This window comes from Eptatretus burgeri, chromosome 10, assembly GCF_056783735.1.
Source record: "Eptatretus burgeri isolate ZD-2024b chromosome 10, Ebu_testis_v1, whole genome shotgun sequence".
NCBI classification, from domain to species: Eukaryota; Metazoa; Chordata; class Myxini; order Myxiniformes; family Myxinidae; genus Eptatretus; species Eptatretus burgeri.
The window spans coordinates 5,209,302-5,227,737 of record NC_140970.1 but is presented as its reverse complement, the minus strand read 5'-3'; the positions used below and the strand labels follow the sequence as shown (position 1 = coordinate 5,227,737).

The 18,436-nt window shown below is 47.2% G+C and overlaps 1 protein-coding gene across 6 annotated transcripts in view; it reads right to left on the bottom strand.

The window, feature by feature from the left end:
- Nucleotides 1–18,436, bottom strand: part of LOC147017873 (SMAD family member 3-like) — a 206,322-nt gene that overhangs the window by 159,917 nt on the left and 27,969 nt on the right. For all 6 annotated transcript variants that reach the window (XM_085896933.1, XM_085896930.1, XM_085896936.1 and 3 more), the window contains exon 3: nt 1,574–1,708. In XM_085896933.1, the coding sequence (XP_085753059.1) occupies nt 1,574–1,708 (135 nt within the window). The remainder of the gene's footprint in view (nt 1–1,573; nt 1,709–18,436) is intronic.

Sequence of the window (18,436 nt, the reverse complement as noted above, 5' to 3'; positions counted from 1 at the left end):
GGAGCATCCTTGTTGTTGTGCTGATTCGATCGTGTTCTTCATCGTGTCTTGGAGCCTTGCTGAACCTCGTGCCTCACCTTGGTTGGCTCTGGGGTTCTGCTGACTCGGAGTACGGGGTCGAACGGCGGGCGGACCTGCCTCCCTCTCCTGCTCGCAACTTGGCACCAGAACTGGTTCCCTGACGGCTGTGAGCGGACTTGGGCCAAGACCAGGAGGTCGACAGCACCACGGTTTCTCCTGCCCCCCTGACGAGAGCAAGGCCAGCTCGTCCGACGCCGATCCAGGGACAGTTGCTTCCACACCACGGTCCAGCCTGACCACCAGAAATAGCTACGTTTTGTGTGTGTGTGTGTGTGTGTGTGTGTGTGTGTGTGTGTGTGTGTGTGTGTGTGTGTGTGTGTGTGTGTGTGTGTGTGTGTGTGTGTGCTTTGCGCCTTCGAGGGATTGAGAACTGTATATTCATTGGAATTGTCTGTGTTTTTCCCCACGCCCGATCCCACACCATCCCGTCGAATCGCCCAGGATCCCTCTTCTTGCCGAGTTTTGTTATTTCTGGTCAATAATAAAAACAAATAAACATCATCAACTCAGTGAAAAGTGACTCGTGCCACCTTCCTCGTCCCGTTTGCGGTAGAGCGATTAGAACCGCCATGTTTGGGTTATAAATAAATAAACCGCCTCCATCGTTTCAGCTCATTCTACGTTGGCGGGACTGTTCAAGTCCCGTGGACGTCACAATATATATATATATATATATATATATATATATATATATATATATATATATATATATATATATATATATATATATATATATATATGTATATGTATATATATATATATATATATATATATATATATATATATATATGAAGCCCCGTGAGGAGGAGTGATGTAAGCGACATTTTTTAATGATATGATGATGATAGGCTCGGATGATAGGGTAAGGGTTAAAATAGTGCGATTTGGCATTAACTCCAAAATGGCCGATGTGTCCCTCACATCACTCCTCCTCGTGGTGCCATATATATATATATATATATATATATATATATATATATATATATATATATATATATATATATATATATATATATATATATATATATATATATATATATATATATATATATATATCCATCCACGTTTTCAGATATCGTGCGATATATCATTTTGGCCCCATCTCTCAATGGTGAATATGTATGTATTGGAATGTGTGTGTGTGTGTGTGTGTGTGACTTCTGCCATCTTTTCCACATCAAGAGATTCATTTAATTGGAAACCCCTGGATGTGAACTAATTAAGGCTCTCCCTTCTTTGGATCATTGCGTGTGTTTGGAGAAGAAAACGTTTCTGTTACTCAACTGTTCGGAGTGTGTGTCATCCAAGTTCTACTTTTTAGTTTTGTTATTGATGGGATTAATTATTATTGGCATGTGTCAACAATCACCTTAATCGCGGTTGTGATTGGTGTGGTTGCCATACAAATGACAATGTACAAACATCTTCAAGTTTTACAGATAACTCTTTAAAGGAGGTCAAAGGAAAACCAAATTTGGCTTTATGTTTTTACCTGGTATGTAGTTTCCCTGAACCTCCAGGACAACAGGGAAGTTTGCGTTTTCAGAAATCGAGGTGGTGTCGTCTTCCAGCTTGGGAGGTTCTGCAGAAATCTCTGTATGGCATGGAACCAACACCTGTGGGAGCACTGGGACACAAAACAAAGTTAGATGTAATCTTGAAATAGCATTCAATCTTTAAATGATTTAAATAACACACGTGCAAAATAAAGACATTTCTGCCATAATGATAAAGGATGATTTATCCACACCCAACTACTTTCTCCGACGTCTGTCCCAGACTGAAGGGGACAACCTTGGAGTCATCACGTAATAACATATACACATTCCCACCGATTCTAATCCCACATGTTTACATTCATTTTCCCTCCAGTATGTGTTGATAACTTTTTCTACACATTCTCTTGCTCTGCAAATACTTAATTATATGCCAAGTTATCCTTAACAAAGAAACAAAAGCCTTATTTACACAAGTGTGGCTGGTTGGAGGGCAGCATCATCATTGATGAGATTTTAATAAAATGTTCATTCATCTCAACATGAAGTCCTTTTTGGGCTGCCTCCTCCCAGTCAACGGTTCGCGCAAAGTTATTTGATGGCATGACAGGCACATATGGCAGGCAGGTATGAGCGACAGTTAAGGGAGGTGGTGGTATGGCAGGCAGGTACAAGGATAGGCAGGTAAGGTATGGCAAGCAGCTATGCTGGTGGTCGTACAAGCAGGAGATGGACGTCTGGGGTAGTCAGGAGGCAATATAGCCGGTTTTGCCCGAACTTACGAAATTAACCTATTCTAAGCTAAGCTGTCTTCACTGTCATAAACTCCCCGCCTGACGTACGTATTTTCCCACCTCCCCTGATTACCTCGAAGCTATTTTAACCCCTCTCGGTTAATCCAACCCATCTCGATTATCTAGCCTTTTTCTGACTATAACAGTAACCATAACCCTGGTAGGATCTTCGGTACATCATGAAACATTGGAGGTCGGGGGTGTCCTCCGGAACTCATCGGAGAAGCAGCACGAGGGAGGACTCTCCCTTCTTCATATAAATTTGGGGACACAATGGGTCCCATGCACCAGGCCAATTATCTACCCCATACTTGTGGTTGTGATGTCAAATGGTGTGAATGAGAAGCGTTTGTACTCTAACTTAATATTCCAAAAATGTTGTCTCCTGCTTACCTTTAACCTTCCTTCAAGGCAGTTGTACAAATCAATTCACCCGCTATTTCACGTGCTGGTGTTCTCCTGATTGCTCTTTTGTAAAAGTTGAAACAAAATCACTGTTTAATAAGCCTGCCACCTCACTTTCCTCACTGACCACTCTCCCAATGCTATTCCTCAATGGGCCAACACTTGTCCGAACCTGTTCTTTTCCCCTGATATATTTGAAAAATGCCTTGTTGTTATGGTTTTGGAAAATTTACCCCAGGAGGAGAGCATCCATGGACACATAGCTGACCTGAGCATTAGTTATCTCATTCATCTTTGTATCGATAGTCGTTGGTCCCTTGTCAAAGGGCTGTTTGGGGTGGCGGGGTTTGGACTTGTTTTGGCTCGGCTGTATTTTTTTCTCATGTAATGTCTCCCCCCTCCCACTCTGCGACTTTCAGTCATTCCTCCTTCACCCCATCGGTCTTACCTTCAGCTCCACGGCTGTTCGGTCATCCCTCAGTCCAGAAGAAGTCCTCTTCATGTTCCCTCTTTTCACAAATTGCTTAATTAGGCACGTTTGACCCGTCTATGGTCGTTAACACATCGGGTGCTCTCACATGTATGCTCATGACACTTGGTACTCGTCGTGGCCTGCAATGTGCGGTGTAGAAATGTACGAGTGGGTGTTTGCACGTGTGGGGAGCGGAGGGTGGGAGAGAGAGAGAGAGAGAGAGAGAGAGAGAGATGATGACTCAGGGGATTCAGGGGAGGAGGGAAGAAAGCTGATGTGAAGAGGCCAAATCGTAACACGACGTAATTTTCGTGTGTGTGTGTGTGTGTGTGTGTGTGTGTGTGTGTGTGTGTGTGTGTGTGTGTGTGTGTGTGTGTGTGTGTGTGTGTGTGTGTGTGTGTGTGTGTGTGTGTTGTTCATAAAGCATAACATATTCACTCTGCTAACTCCCTGTCTCTCTCTCTCTCTCTCTCTCTCTCTCTCTCTCTCTCTCTCTCTCTCTCTCTCTCTCTCTCTCTCTCTCTCTCTCTCTCTCTCTCTCTCTCTCTCTGTCTCTCTCTCTCTCTCTTTGTCCCCTCCTTGCTCTTCCCTCCCAATATGGTGCAGTATCCCCCTCCCACACCCCCTGTCTCACTCTCCCCTCTTCTCTTCTCTCCTCTCCTCTCTCTCTCTCTCTCCCTCGACATATCCAGACGATGGTTATGTCTGGAGAGGGTTTGTCTCCAGATATATCGAGGTGGTGTTTATGTCTGGATGGGTGTTTATTCTTCGGACAGCAGGCTCCACACAAGTCTAGGTGGTATTTATGTCTGGACATGAGTTTGTCTCTAGACTTGTCCAGACAGGAGTTTGTCTCCGGACGAGAGTTTGTCTCCAGACCATGTTTATAGAATGACCAGTAGAAAATGGATTTCAGGCATTATTTTGTTTCCATCTTCACTGTTATTCTATGCAGAATAATTTTAATGAAACAGTATGAATCGTAATTAATGCTCCACCGCACATCTTCCTTGACTTCCGCTCACCTCATACTGTCTTCTCTTCCCACATCTCACACCCTCCCTCCTCTCTCATTTCCCCTCCACCTCTTCACTCTCCTCGCTCTCTCTCTCTCCCCCATCCCTCTCTCCTTCTCCCCCCTTTTTCTCCCCCCCCCCCTTTAGTATTGTTGTGGGGCCAGGTATCGGCCACGAGCACGACCGCGAGATGGAGCTGCAAGTCGGCACGACCAATCGCCCGGAATGTATAGGTCGTCCCCCGGATAACTCCGGAGCTGACGGGTCCTCTATCGGACCGAACTCGCCAATAGATAGATCACGTAGGGTATGGTCGATTGCCAATTTCAATTTACCTAAATACCCACGTGATCCAAACTACCGGGGAAATTCACCCTCGGCCGACTTTATCCGAATCTAGTTGCTATCGCCGACTCGGATCCGGCGTAACCAAGCGAAATTACCAAAATCGGGCCGGACCAAATGAACAATTTGCCGACACTAATCCTCAAACACACGTCATGTCGAACCAATGAAAGAAACACAAAACGAGCTGATACATTTAGCAATCGGGGTATTTATTCAACAATAATGGGGGTAATTAGGGGAGCACGTAAGAGGCAGAATTAAAACGAATATCAGACAATGCACGGATGTACAGGCAAAAGCACTTAACAGTTTACTACTTCGAGGACGGGCCCACGGACACACACACAAAAGAAGTGATGGCTGACGCCTTTATTTTGGCATTCAGCTCAGAGGATAGTGGAGCTGAAAGGCCAGGGTCTACCTTGGACCTGTCCGCCTCGTGCGGTCTTCAGGATGACTTGGTTCGGCGCCGGTCCCGGCCACCAAAACCTCGACTCCGTTCTCTCCGGCTCCGGTGGCGGATGGTCCCTCTCAAGCTCAATCCTCAGGAGGGGAAGAGGAGGAGGAGGAGGAGGAGGAGGTGGAGGAGGAGGAGGAGGAAGAAGACTTTCCAGACGGCAGTGACAATACCAGTCCAGGCGTTCGGGGACGAGCGCTCCCACAACACGAGCGCTCCAACACGATGAGCACTCCAGCAAGATCAGCGCTCCTTCCTCGCTTCTCACTGGCTGGCTTCTCTCCCGCTTTCCTCTTGCTGGCTCCTCTCTCTCTCTCCTTTCACTTCTCCTCTCTCCTTTTGCTTCCCTCTCTGGCTGGCTGGCTCGCTGCTCACATTTTATGCGCTCCGGCGCGCTCAACCCTCCCCCTCCCTGGCGCGTGGGGAAAATCCCAGGGCTGCAGCACTGCTCTAACGGTCACTTCTGTTTACGTCACTGAAGATGAAGTTTTTCTAACTATAAAAATAAATCACAGCGCATTTACATTGATTTACCCATTAGACAAGGGACGGGAAGCTATCTATAAAACACATACTTACCGAAATAACTGAGCTATAGGAACCTGAATGTTGTGTGCGATAGGTTTCCAAATTCGTAACAGTATTACCGTCAGTGAAGCGACGGTACCTCATAAATGCCTTCTGCTTCTCCTTAATAGCTTTTCATTTCTCACTACTAAACCACCCTGGCCTGTGCCTTTTCAAGGTTTGATATTAATCCTGGTGGCATCTATCTATAATTATTTTGGGTGTGTGTGTGTGTGTGTGTGTGTGTGTGTGTGTGTGTGTGTGTGTGTGTGTGTGTGTGTGTGTGTGTGTGTGTGTGTGTGTGTGTCCGTGGGCCCGTCCTCTAAGTAGTAAACTGTTAAGTGCTTTTGCCTGTACATCCGTGCATTGTCTGATATTCGGTTTGATATCACAAAACCTGTCTCTCTCCTCGAAATCCTGGTAGCATCTATCTATAATTTCAGCAATCTGTGTGTGTGTGTGTGTGTGTGTGTGTGTGTGTGTGTGTCTGCAACGCGAGGCTCCACAGTACGAACCAGCGAACCGATTTCGATGAAACTTTGCCAACAGGTGCAATATGTATTGGGAATGTGCGCGTTTGAATTTCGTTGCCGAGCAACCACCCGTTGCTGTGCAGCGGCCGAAAAGCCGCGTACAGTATTTTCAATACTTGTCCTTCAGTTTTGAATGTAGAGAAACCAGACTTCGGAATTAAACACTTGGAGATATTTAGAAAATTTTACACGAGCCGATTTTTGATTGAGGTTTTATTTTTCAAATGGTAGTCCTTCAAAAATGGGGTGTCTGTTTGCTGTCATTTAAGGTGTGTATACAGTGTTTGTAATGAACTACACCGTCGTTCCACCTTCGATCTCTCCTCGATCCAAACGTTATTGACCAAAGTGAAAAGGATCCAAAATAAATGGAATCACCGGCATTTCTGTCTTTGTGGATTTCTAATAATATAATGTTTATTTATTTACCGAAAACGATTCCACGACCCACACACCACCTCCAATTATTTATTTGTTTACCGAAAACGATTCCAAGTTCCACACACCACCTCCAATTATTTATTTATTTACCGAAAACGATTCCACGACCCACACACCACCTCCAATTATTTATTTGTTTACCGAAAACGATTCCAAGTTCCACACACCACCTCCAATTATTTATTTATTTACCGAAAACGATTCCCCACCCACACACCACCTCCAATTATTTATTTATTTACCGAAAACGATTCCCCACCCACACACCACCTCCAATTATTATTTATTTACCGAAAACGATTCCCCACCCACACACCACCTCCAATTATTTATTGGAAGCTGCACCGACGGGCACGCACGAGTTATAACAAAATACAGGCTTCTCGGCAACGTAGACCCGTCTGTATTGCCGAATACAGCAAGGGGCAGAAGAAAGACGAACTTTCCAACTCTTCTATATCTGGAGGTGTGTGACATCACCAATCAGTTTGGAGAGCGTTCGCCAAGAGGCTTAAACACTCAAGCAAGCACTCGATCGAAATGGTTGATAATTGGAACGTCTCGCTTGGCAAGCGACAGCAAACTCATTGGGAATGGAACACACCCCGGATTTAGTGAATAATTATCCACACAGCAGAGTACCCGCCCGACGGGCGATCTTTTTCTAATTGTGCAACACGTTCTTTGGCACGTCACTTTATTTGGGCGGTGTATGGGCAACAGACAACTCCATATTTGCAAAAAAAAAGCAATAACCCGGGCTACGTGCATGAAGCAAAAAACACATCTCCTGTTGATGATTACAAACATCTCCCAGCACTGGAAAACGTGGGGACAGGAACACTGCACTGTAAATGGTGAAGACTTGTAATACCTTCTCCCACCTATAGGGGGCGCCACACGGTACACATTTACATAGAGAATTTACAAAGATAAAAACATCCCGACACATTCATTGTGGTCATGCTGATCCTGTGAAACACCAATCAGACAGTTTATCGTCGGGTTTGGGAATCGAACCCGGACTCGTCAGCTGAAAGGTAACTCCACCACCCTAATATCACCACATTTTCAGTTACACACACACACACACACACACACACACACACACACACACACACACACACACACACACCACCGTATACAAAGTGCTTTGTTTTATACCAAAAAGGATACACAATGAAATGGGACACAGGAGCTCATTCAGCCCCTTGATAACCAATAACAATGGACATGATTCAAATATTTTCAACAGTTACAATGAACACAATTTTATTTTCCACGTTTAAACAAAGATGCGATGACGAAAATCATCACGGATCGTAACTTAGATTGAAAACGCGGGAACGCTCTCTGTGTCCCTCCCACAGGCCTGCTTGTGGTCCACGACGCGTTGGTTGCCTAGAAACCGCTAAGCCACGCCCCTTAGCTCAGTTGTGTTTTTTGATGAGTCGAAATCGATAACTCGTGTCACTTATAAACGTTTGAATGCTTAACTTTGAGCTGTGTCGTCATTTAAAACGACCGAATAACATTTGTAAACAGAGGTTGTTTGATCGAGAGGAAGGATCGAGGTTAGAATACCTTCGAGGTATTAAACTTGCAAATTTGAGTTGTGATCTTAACATCTTTTGAGGCTGTTTGAAGGTGATTAAAGGAAAGTTATTCCAATGTTTACTTTCGGAGGATTACTCAAGGAAGTCCGCGATGAGGGAACCTCATGTGAGCTCGATGGGACGCTGAACGGAGGGAAGACGAGAGTCGCGAGAGAGAAAGAAACACAAACGGTGGGACACCCAGGGAGTTGTCTCCATCGACGTCCGCATTTACGGAATATAAAGCGTGCAGTTCAGGTGCTCAATCGAGTTGCGAACAGTCACGACCTTTTTGTCAAAACTGTATACGTGCTCCCACCCTTCGGTGATTGAACCTTTTCCCCCATTTTTGCATGAAGGCTCGGGAATGGTCTGCTCCCTTCTTGGTTCTCCAGTGCGTTTAAGAACACCGTCCTCAAGAACCAAGTGGATAGCATTTTACCCTTTATCCTCACCATGGCCTTAACCCTTCCCCCCCCTTCCCCGACTCACCCCCCCCCCAAATATTCAAAAACAAAAAACAGACAAATGAAGACTCACGGGGGTGCTCAGGGTGAGATAACATCTTGAAGATGGAGTCTCAGCCCCATGAGCCCTGCACTGAGATGGGTCTCGATCTTGGTGCCATGAGCCCTGCATTAAGATGTGTCTTGGTCTTGGCACCATGAGCCCTACATTGAGATGGATCTCAATCTTGACACCATGAGCCCTGTATTAATATGGATCTCGGTATTGGCACCATGAGCCCTTTATTGAGATGAATCTTGGTCTTGGCACCATGAGCCCTGTCTTGAGATGGATCTCAGTCTTGGCACCATGAGCCCTGTATTAATATGGATCTCGGTCTTGGCACCATGAGCCCTGTATTAATATGGATCTCGGTATTGGCACCATGAGCCCTTTATTGAGATGAATCTTGGTCTTGGCACCATGAGCCCTGTATTAATATGGATCTCGGTCTTGGCACCATGAGCCCTGTATTGAGATGGATCTCAATTCTTAGTCCCTGCACTACGACACCTGTATTGAAATGGATTTCAGTCTCAGCACCATGAGTACTGCATTGAGATGGATCTCGGTCTCGGCACCATGAGTCCTGCTTTGAGTTGGATCTCGGTCTCGGCACCATGAGCCCTGTATTGAGATGGATCTCAGTCTCCGCAAAATGAGCATTGCATTGAGATGGATCTCAGTTTCGGCACTATGAGCCCTGCATTGACATGAATTTCGATCTCGGCACCATCAGCCCTGCATTGACATGGATTTCGGTCTCGGCACAATGAGCCCTGCATTGACATGGATCTCAGTGTTGGCACCATGAGCCCTGCATTGAGATGGATCTCGGTCTTGGCAACATGAGCCCTGCATTGAGATGGATCTCGGTCTTGGCAACATGAGCCCTGCATTGAGATGGATCTCAGTCTTAGCACCATGAGCCCTATATTAAGATGGATCGCAGTCTTGGCACGATGAGCATTGCATTGAGATGGATCTCAGTCTCGGCACCATGAGCCCTGCATTGACATGAATTTCGATCTCGGCACCATAAGCCCTGCATCGACATGGATTTCGGTCTCGGCACAATGAGCCCTGCATCGAGATGGATCTCAGTGTTGGCACCACGAGCCCTGCATTGAGATGGATCTCCGTCTTGGCAACATGAGCCCTGCATTGAGATGGATCTCGGTCTTGGCACCATGAGCCCTGTCTTGAGTAAACGACGACTGGATTGGGGCATTGTTTCAATAAGATCGGACCAACCGTATCATAAATGGCCATAACTTGGGAAACACCTGGGAAACATACTCTGGTCCCCAGCCTCAATTGTGATGTCATATCAAACGAAGAAGAAGAAGAATTGTGACGTCAATCGTGCAAAAAAAAACAAAAAATAAAAAATAAATAAACATTAATTGTGACATCATTCGTGACGTCATAACACCGTGTCTTGTCATTGGTTGACAGATAAATGGCCGTAATTTGGGAACCGCTTGTCCGATTAATATTGTGACGTCCACGGGACTTGAACAGTCCCGCCAACGTAGAATGAGCCGAAACGATGGAGGCGGTTTATTTATTTATAACCCAAACATGGCGGTTCTAATCGCTCTACCGCAAACGGGACGAGGAAGGTGGCACGAGTCACTTTTCACTGAGTTGATGATGTTTATTCGTTTTTACTATAAACCAGAAATAACAAGACTCGGCAAGAAGAGGGATCCGGGGCGATTCGACGGGATGGTGTGGGATCGGACGTGGGGAAAAACACAGACAATTCCAATGAATATAGAGATCTCAAACCTTCTAAGGCGCCAAGCACACACACACACACACACACACACACACACACACACACACACACACAAAACGTAGCTATTTCTGGTGGTCAGGCTGGACCGTGGTGTGGACGCAACTGTCCCTGGATCGGCGTCGGACGAGCTGGCCTTGCTCTCGTCAGGGGGGCAGGAGAAACTGTGGTGCTGTCGACCTCCTGGTCTTGGCCCAAGTCCGCTCACAGCCGCCAGGGAACCAGTTCTGGCGCCAAGTTGCGAGCAGGAGAGGGAGGCAGGTCCGCCCGCCGTTCGACCACGTACTCCGAGTCAGCAGAACCCCAGAGCCAACCAAGGTGAGGCACGAGGCTCAGCAAGGCTCCAAGACACGATGAAGAACACGATCGAATCAGCACAACAACAAGGATGCTCCCCGCGCAACAGCCTCCACACCAAAAAAAACACGATCTTTTGGTTGTAATCTTCTTCCTCTTCCTTTTCGACCCCGAACAGAACCTTTTTATCCTCCTGCCCTCGTCACCTCCAATCGAGCCGTTTATTGGCCCAACACCGTCGCCTTCTGCCAATCGTGATCACGGGGCGGAGCCATCCGCTGCACTGTCCTGTGACGTCACGGCCAGTCTCCAGAGAATACCAAAAAGGGGTTTACGCAGACACACTTAACCTATCCCGTGTCCCTATCTAATTACGTGACAATTATCATTCCTCCCCTTGAAGAAATGAACATTTACTAGACAACTTATCACCACTGAATTGCTACTTATTACATCGAGATCCTGGTAAACTCGAACAGCATGGCATACTTAATTAAACATCCTAATTACCCTTTGAATGCATACCCCCCCTCAAACGTAACACTGCCCCCTCCTCTGGTACCGCAGCTCCTGCAAGGTATATCACAGGCGTTACCGTACCAGCCTTAACACTTACTGACTCACACCTAATTAACCTAACGAAATAAAGTAGGAGGGGCAATGGGCAGCAAGTCGCAGCTAACTTACCTATCCTGCCTAATGTACTACCCCCTTATGGCCTTATCCTCGCCTAAACAATCATTCGTTTTTTTTTTGTTTTTTTTTTAATTTTATTTTATCACATGAGAGCACTGAGCGAAGTTGCACTCCAACTTCTGGATCATCGCTCTTGCCCAGCACTCTTCCAGTGATCTGGGGAGGGGAAACAAAAGGTTCCACAAAAACACAACACTTATACTTGACATTCCTACTCTAAGCCTTAACGACACTATTCACAGGATATTTACACTTGACCGCCTCCAACAGTGGATGCTAATAGACCCAGCGTTACCTGAGGAGCCAATTTTCAAATTTGTTTGACCCCAAAATTATGCGGACATCATGCCCTTGCTGCACATGTCAAGTTGTGCGAGATCGAGTGGGACTCGCACATCTTCACAACACTCACACCATGGTAATCATCACATTTCTAGGTCATGGTCCTCATTTTAATCATGCAGGCTGAATCCCGTCGTGGCCGTGGGGTGGGTTACCACAAGATGATGGGGGCGTCTCAGGTGCAACCATGCCCACAGGTAAGCTTTAATCCAACCCGGACGTTTCTCCGCCCCGCTCCCTTCGATTCCCTCCGCCCTGGTAGCCATCAGCTCTAATCCCGTACAACACTCTGGAAGGGGTCTCACTGGCTCCTCTGGTCTTCCTGGGTCGCCAACGTCCTACCCGCCTTGGTCGCCCAACCAGACCCTCTCCCAGTTGCCTCCAGACACTGTCACCATTAGCCACCAGGTGGTGAATCTCCTTGAAGGGGGTCGCAATTCACGCTCACCGTGAGCTTCAGCAATCCCTGTGGACAAGCACATCATCCCCACCCACAAAACCCACATGACTCCCCCACCCCATCGGCCTTACATGTGACACCTGCATTTCTAACACTTCACCGACCATGACCTTCCCTGTTACCACACCATGTCCAATAAAAAAATCAATGTGTGCACCATACATTTCAGTTCTTAACTTGAAACAACTCACACAGCACTTCTCACCCGATCCACGCACCAGCCATTGGACAGCCACTCGTGCCCGCTTTGTTTCCAATTACCCACTGTCCCGATTGTCACTCTAAAACCCAGCAGAACTTACAAACCCATGCCAATTTTCCCACAATTCATTTTTTTCCACCAAAGGAGGGCACTTCGCCACAATCTCAGCAGCCGAGCATGGCCGTATATGCTCAGCCCAATCTAGTCTCCCCGACCCCCGACAGTGATCTCCGGACCCGACCTATGAAAGGGCATCTCGGATAGACCTGGCAGTTCAGCAGGAGGATTCACCCTTTCCGAGTCTAAAAGTCTATTGGAGGGTCCCTCCATCGCCGGGTACCGGCAATATCGTTGCATGTGTCCTCTTCGCCCGCACCGGAAACAACTCCCCCTAAAAGGCCCCCGTGGGTATCGGTGTAATATCTCTTCCGGTTCCGGACCCCCTCGGCCATAATCGAATTGCTCCATTGGCTGGGCTGGACCCCGCCGCTTTGGCGCACCAACTACCGAATTACCCTTTATCAAACTTAACAGTTTCTGGCACATTTCCTGAAACATTTGGGTAATGCCAATTTCTCCCAGCCCCCCTCCCTGATCCTGGACCTCCGCCTGTCGGATCGTCACCGATGGCCTCTCTGGACCCGACCCGGCCGACTCCACGAGGCCAGCCTGGCCGCGCACTCGGCCGCTCGGTGAACGGTGGGTGGATCCTGTAACTCCACTAGCGCTCGGACCTCAGGGTCAGGAAGAGCAGCTAAAAATTTCTCGAGTGCCAGTCTGTCCCACGCCTCCACTGTAAGGTCCCGATAAGCGATCCTGACTGATTGGTAAATGTCCTGTGCCAGCTCCTGCACTGTCTCACCCGGCTTTAATCTGCGGTGCTGGAGCTGGGCCCGCACCAGATCACAGTTTGCTGCAAACCCAAACCGACGGCTCAACGCCTCGCAAATGTGGGAGCTGGTCAACATCCCTCCGCGATCACGTTTAACACATCTGCGGCTGGTCCCCGCAACGTTGCCACCAAATTCCATGTACGTTCCCGCTCATTCCACCCGTTTAGTCGGGAAATACACTCAAATTGCGTCAGAAAAGCTTCAACGCTCCCTGACCCGTCAAAATTTACCAGGGGGATCACTTTTACGGTGGCCCGCTTCTCAGTTTCTCCCTTGTCCGAATCCAGCCCAGGGATCAAACACCCTTGTGGCTGCGTATCCAATTTCGGAGCCCACTGTGGCCAAAGATGTTTTGTGGTGAGGGTCTCATGGGTCAATTTTGCCTCCTGTTCCAAACGTTGAATGGACCGATTCACCTCTTCCCGCAGGATCTTCTGGGCCCGCACAACCTCCTCCAAGGCTCCGTCGCGAGTTTGTAGCTGCTCCTCAACCAACCCGGACACTCTACTTACAAAAGACGGCTCTACCAGGCCTGTATCCAAGACTTCATCTTGGCTCATCATTTTATCTTGTTCGTCCAAACGAGCCTCCAATCCTTTTACCTCCTCCACCAAATTCATCCCTTGCTTCCTCAGCTCTCCCCACTCTTCAACTTGCAGCTGCATACGAGCATCCACACAGGCACGATGACGTTCCAGGCTTTCATCCACTTTATCAACCCGAATGTTCGTTGCATCAATTTTATCTACCAATTTTTTTTGTATATTTTCCCCCTCCAATGTAATTTCTACCTTTGTTTCCTCCAATCTATCCTCGAATTTGCTTTGTATTTCTCCCAATTTAACATCCACACACTCCTGCATCTCAGTTTTCATTTTCTTCATCTTTTCCCCCAATTCATCCCTCATTAAATCAATCCGTGCACCCAACTGTTCCCCCATTACCCCCAATTGATCTGTCATTTCTGCCCTCTGTGCCGTCATTTCTGCCCTCTGTGTCACGAATTGATTTGCCATTCGTACCGTCATGTCCCCTATTAAACGTTCCAACATTGTCCAGATCGTCATCGTGCCGGTTTCCGGCGCTGCCGGCTCCGTTACGGGCGATGAAACACGGTCCACGCTCGGAACGGGGGAGGTTCCAACCCTACCCCCGTCTCTCCCCTCTTCCCCCGACTCGCTGCCAGACACGTGGCCTTCCTCCTCAAACATCTGCACATCCGCCATGGTGCAGAAGTCCCGTTTGCCGCCAATTAATTTAAATTTGAAAAATCCCGCCAAAATTTTCCCGCGCTCGGGCGCTTTTCTGTAATACTTTTATATTCCAATTCATGGCGAGATTTTAATCTTGGTATATTCTCCCGATACCAAATATAATTTAGAGGGGTTCGAACATCCAACACCCTGACGCCAATGTGACGTCCACGGGACTTGAACAGTCCCGCCAAAGTAGAATGAGCCGAAACGATGGAGGCGGTTTATTTATTTATAACCCAAACATGGCGGTTCTAATCGCTCTACCGCAAACGGGACGAGGAAGGTGGCACGAGTCGCTTTTCACTGAGTTGATGATGTTTATTCGTTTTTACTATTAACCAGAAATAACAAGACTCGGCAAGAAGAGGGATCCGGGGCGATTCGACGGGATGGTGTGGGATTGGGCGTGGGGAAAAACACAGACAATTCCAATGAATATAGAGATCTCAAACCTTCTTAGGCGCCAAGCACACACACACACACACACACACACACACACACACACACACACACACACACACACACACACACACACACACACACACACACACACACACACACACACACACACACACACACACACACACACACACACACACACACACACACACACACACACACACACACACACACACACACACACACACACACACACACACACACACACACACAACGTAGCTATTTCTGGTGGTCAGGCTGGACCGTGGTGTGGATGAAACTGTCCCTGGATCGGCGTCGACGAGCTGGCCTTGCTCTCGTCAGGGGGGCAGGAGAAACCGTGGTGCTGTCGACCTCCTGGTCTTGGCCCAAGTCCGCTCAAAGCCGCCAGGGAACCAGTTCTGGCGCCAAGTTGCGAGCAGGAGAGGGAGGCAGGTCCGCCCGGCGTTCGACCCCTTACTCCGAGTCAGCAGAACCCCAGAGCCAACCAAGGTGAGGCATGAGGCTCAGCAAGGCTCCAAGACACGATGAAGAACACGATCGAATCAGCACAACAACAAGGATGCTCCCCGCGCACCAGCCTCCACACCAAAAAAACACGATCTTTTGGTTGTAATCTTCTTCCTCTTCCTTTTCGACCCCGAACAGAACCTTTTTATCCTCCTGCCCTCGTCACTTCCAATCGAGCCGTTTATTGGCCCACCGCCGTCACCTTCTGCCAATCATGATCACGGGGCGGAGCCATCCGCTGCACTGTCCTGTGACGTCACGGCCAGTCTCCAGAGAATACCAAAAAGGGGTTTACGCAGACACACTTACCCTATCCCGTGTCCCTATCTAATTACGTGACAATTATCATTTCCCCTCTTGAAGAAATGAACATTTACTAGACAACTTATCACCACTGAATTGCTACTTATTACATCGAGATCCTGGTAAACTCGAACAGTATGGCATACCTAATTAAACATCCTAATTACCCTTTGAATGCATACCCCCCCCCCTCAAACGTAACAATATCAAACCTTGAAAAGGCACATCCGCGGGTTCCCAGCAATATTCCTGGCAAGTTTCAATCAGATCGGACCGGCGGTCGTCGAGAAACGGAAAAGCGACGGTACCTCATAAATACCTCATAAATGCCTTCTGCTTCTCCTTAATAGCATTCCTTTTCTCACCACTAAACCACCCTGGCCTCTTTCTGCTTATAGTTTTACATCTCAGTGGAATGTGCTTACTCTGCACTCGACACATTTGCTCCTTGAAGGTTTCCCATTTTTTCTGATGCTGATTGTCCTATTGATAGCTTCTGCCAATCTACATCACCCAACTCTCTCCTTATATTCACAAGGTTTGCTTTCCTGAAATATAATACCTTCACTCCACTATCCTGAACTCTAACCCTAAACAGAATCTTTGCACACACAATGTTATGGTAACTTGATCTTGAATGCTCCCCTACCTCCACCTCCTCCACTATATTGGAATCGGTATTTAAATGGTCTAACACTGCATTCCCTCAAGTGGGCTTATCTGAAAACTGGCTTAAAAAGCAATCCTGTACTAAATTTTGGAAATCCTCATCTTCTCTGCCCTTTCTCCGTTACTGCACCTAATCTATGACTGGCAAGTTAAAATCCACAATAATCAATACTCTTCCCTTTCCACATGCCCTTTAGAAATCTTCATGTACTCCTCCTTCCTCCTCCTCTTCCTCTTCCTCTTCCTTCCCACCCGAGAAAAGCATCCTACCAGTATCTTTCTGTTTTTACAATCTCGAATCTCCACCCATACAGAATCCTCCACATTAATTCCTTCCTTACTGTCACCCCTTTCTCTTGATGCAATGCTGTCTTTTACCCAGTCAGTCAGTGTGGCATCAAGAGCCAGTATATAAGCTGAAAGGGCTTGAAAAGTCACAAAGTGGATGAAACAGCGATATGCTGCCCTGATGAGCCCGAAGAAGGGGGAAACCAGGTCAGTGGCTTCATTTTTCATCTGCTTGGTGACAGCTTTTGACTTTGCCCCACATGAACTGCTGGATGCCCTTGGGGGTTGGCAGGCATTATGCCATCGTGTTGAGGTCATCCCAGCATTTGTCCAAGTCAGGAGAATTTAATTATCTTATATATTATTTCCGAGTTTGTGGTTTGTGGTTTCGCGCTATCTTCGACTTTGTTCTGCGCTCGAGTAACGTGATATTCGGCTTACATTATCTCAAAGACCATATGAGGTGCATGGTACAAAAAAAGTAAATAAAATGGTTCTGAAACAGTGAACTCGTATTCCACTTACTGCATTAAAGTAAAATTACTACTGATACTCTGCATCAGTTCGTTTCGCAAACACACCCACCCCAACATGTCGCGCAGAGCGCGGGTTATGCTAGTTTCAATTAATACAATGCCTGACTGCTGAATTACATCAATGAGAATCTCCGGTTATGATTGGTGGATGAAACACAATGTGTCCATGTGGCAGATGGAACTTGTTCGGGCCATGTACAATCTGGCCTCACCAGTCACAGTCAGTGACTATGTAATTAAGTGTCAAGGTGGTATGTCACGGTCAAGGTGGTATTTTGGTAATGGAGATGGAAAAGTGAATCTACTATACTAAAAAAAATAGAATATGTTTGTATGTATGTGTGTTTGTTTGTGTGTTTGTTTGTTTGTTCGTCTTTTATAGGCGGCCAAACCGTTGGATGGAATGAGATGAAACTTGGCATGAGTGATCCTTGGGACATGACAACGGACATAGGGGGGTCAAGTTCAAGGTTAAAGGTCACGGGGTCAAGGGGTCAAGGTCACCGTGTCAATTTCATCCGATCGAGACGGGACCAACACCATTCGACAGATAAGCAAAATTAAATGACACCGTTGATTGACGACATTCACTTCCGACTTCCGGTTTTCGAGTTATGACGTCCTAAATTGACTAAAACGTCAATTTTTCATGTTTGTTTGTCCTTTATAGACGGCCAAACCGTTGGATACAATGAGATACCTAAGCTGTTGGGGTTAGGGTTTGGGTTAGGGTTAGTTGTTAGGGTTAGGGTTATCTAACCCTAACCCTAACCCCAACCGTAACAGCTAACCCTAACCGTAACCCCAACCTCAACCCCAACACCAACCCCATCCCCAACCCTAACCCTAACAATGCCTTTGCATTCCCTCCCCTCATTCCCTCCCCGCCCTATGGGCGGGTACTGTCTAGTGTCCATCTATAATTCCAGCAATCTCTCTGTGTGTGTTTGCGTCTGTCTGTCTGCGACCGCCGTTTCTTGACAACCGCCAGTCCGATCTGATTGAAACTTGCCAGGAATATTGCCGGGGACCT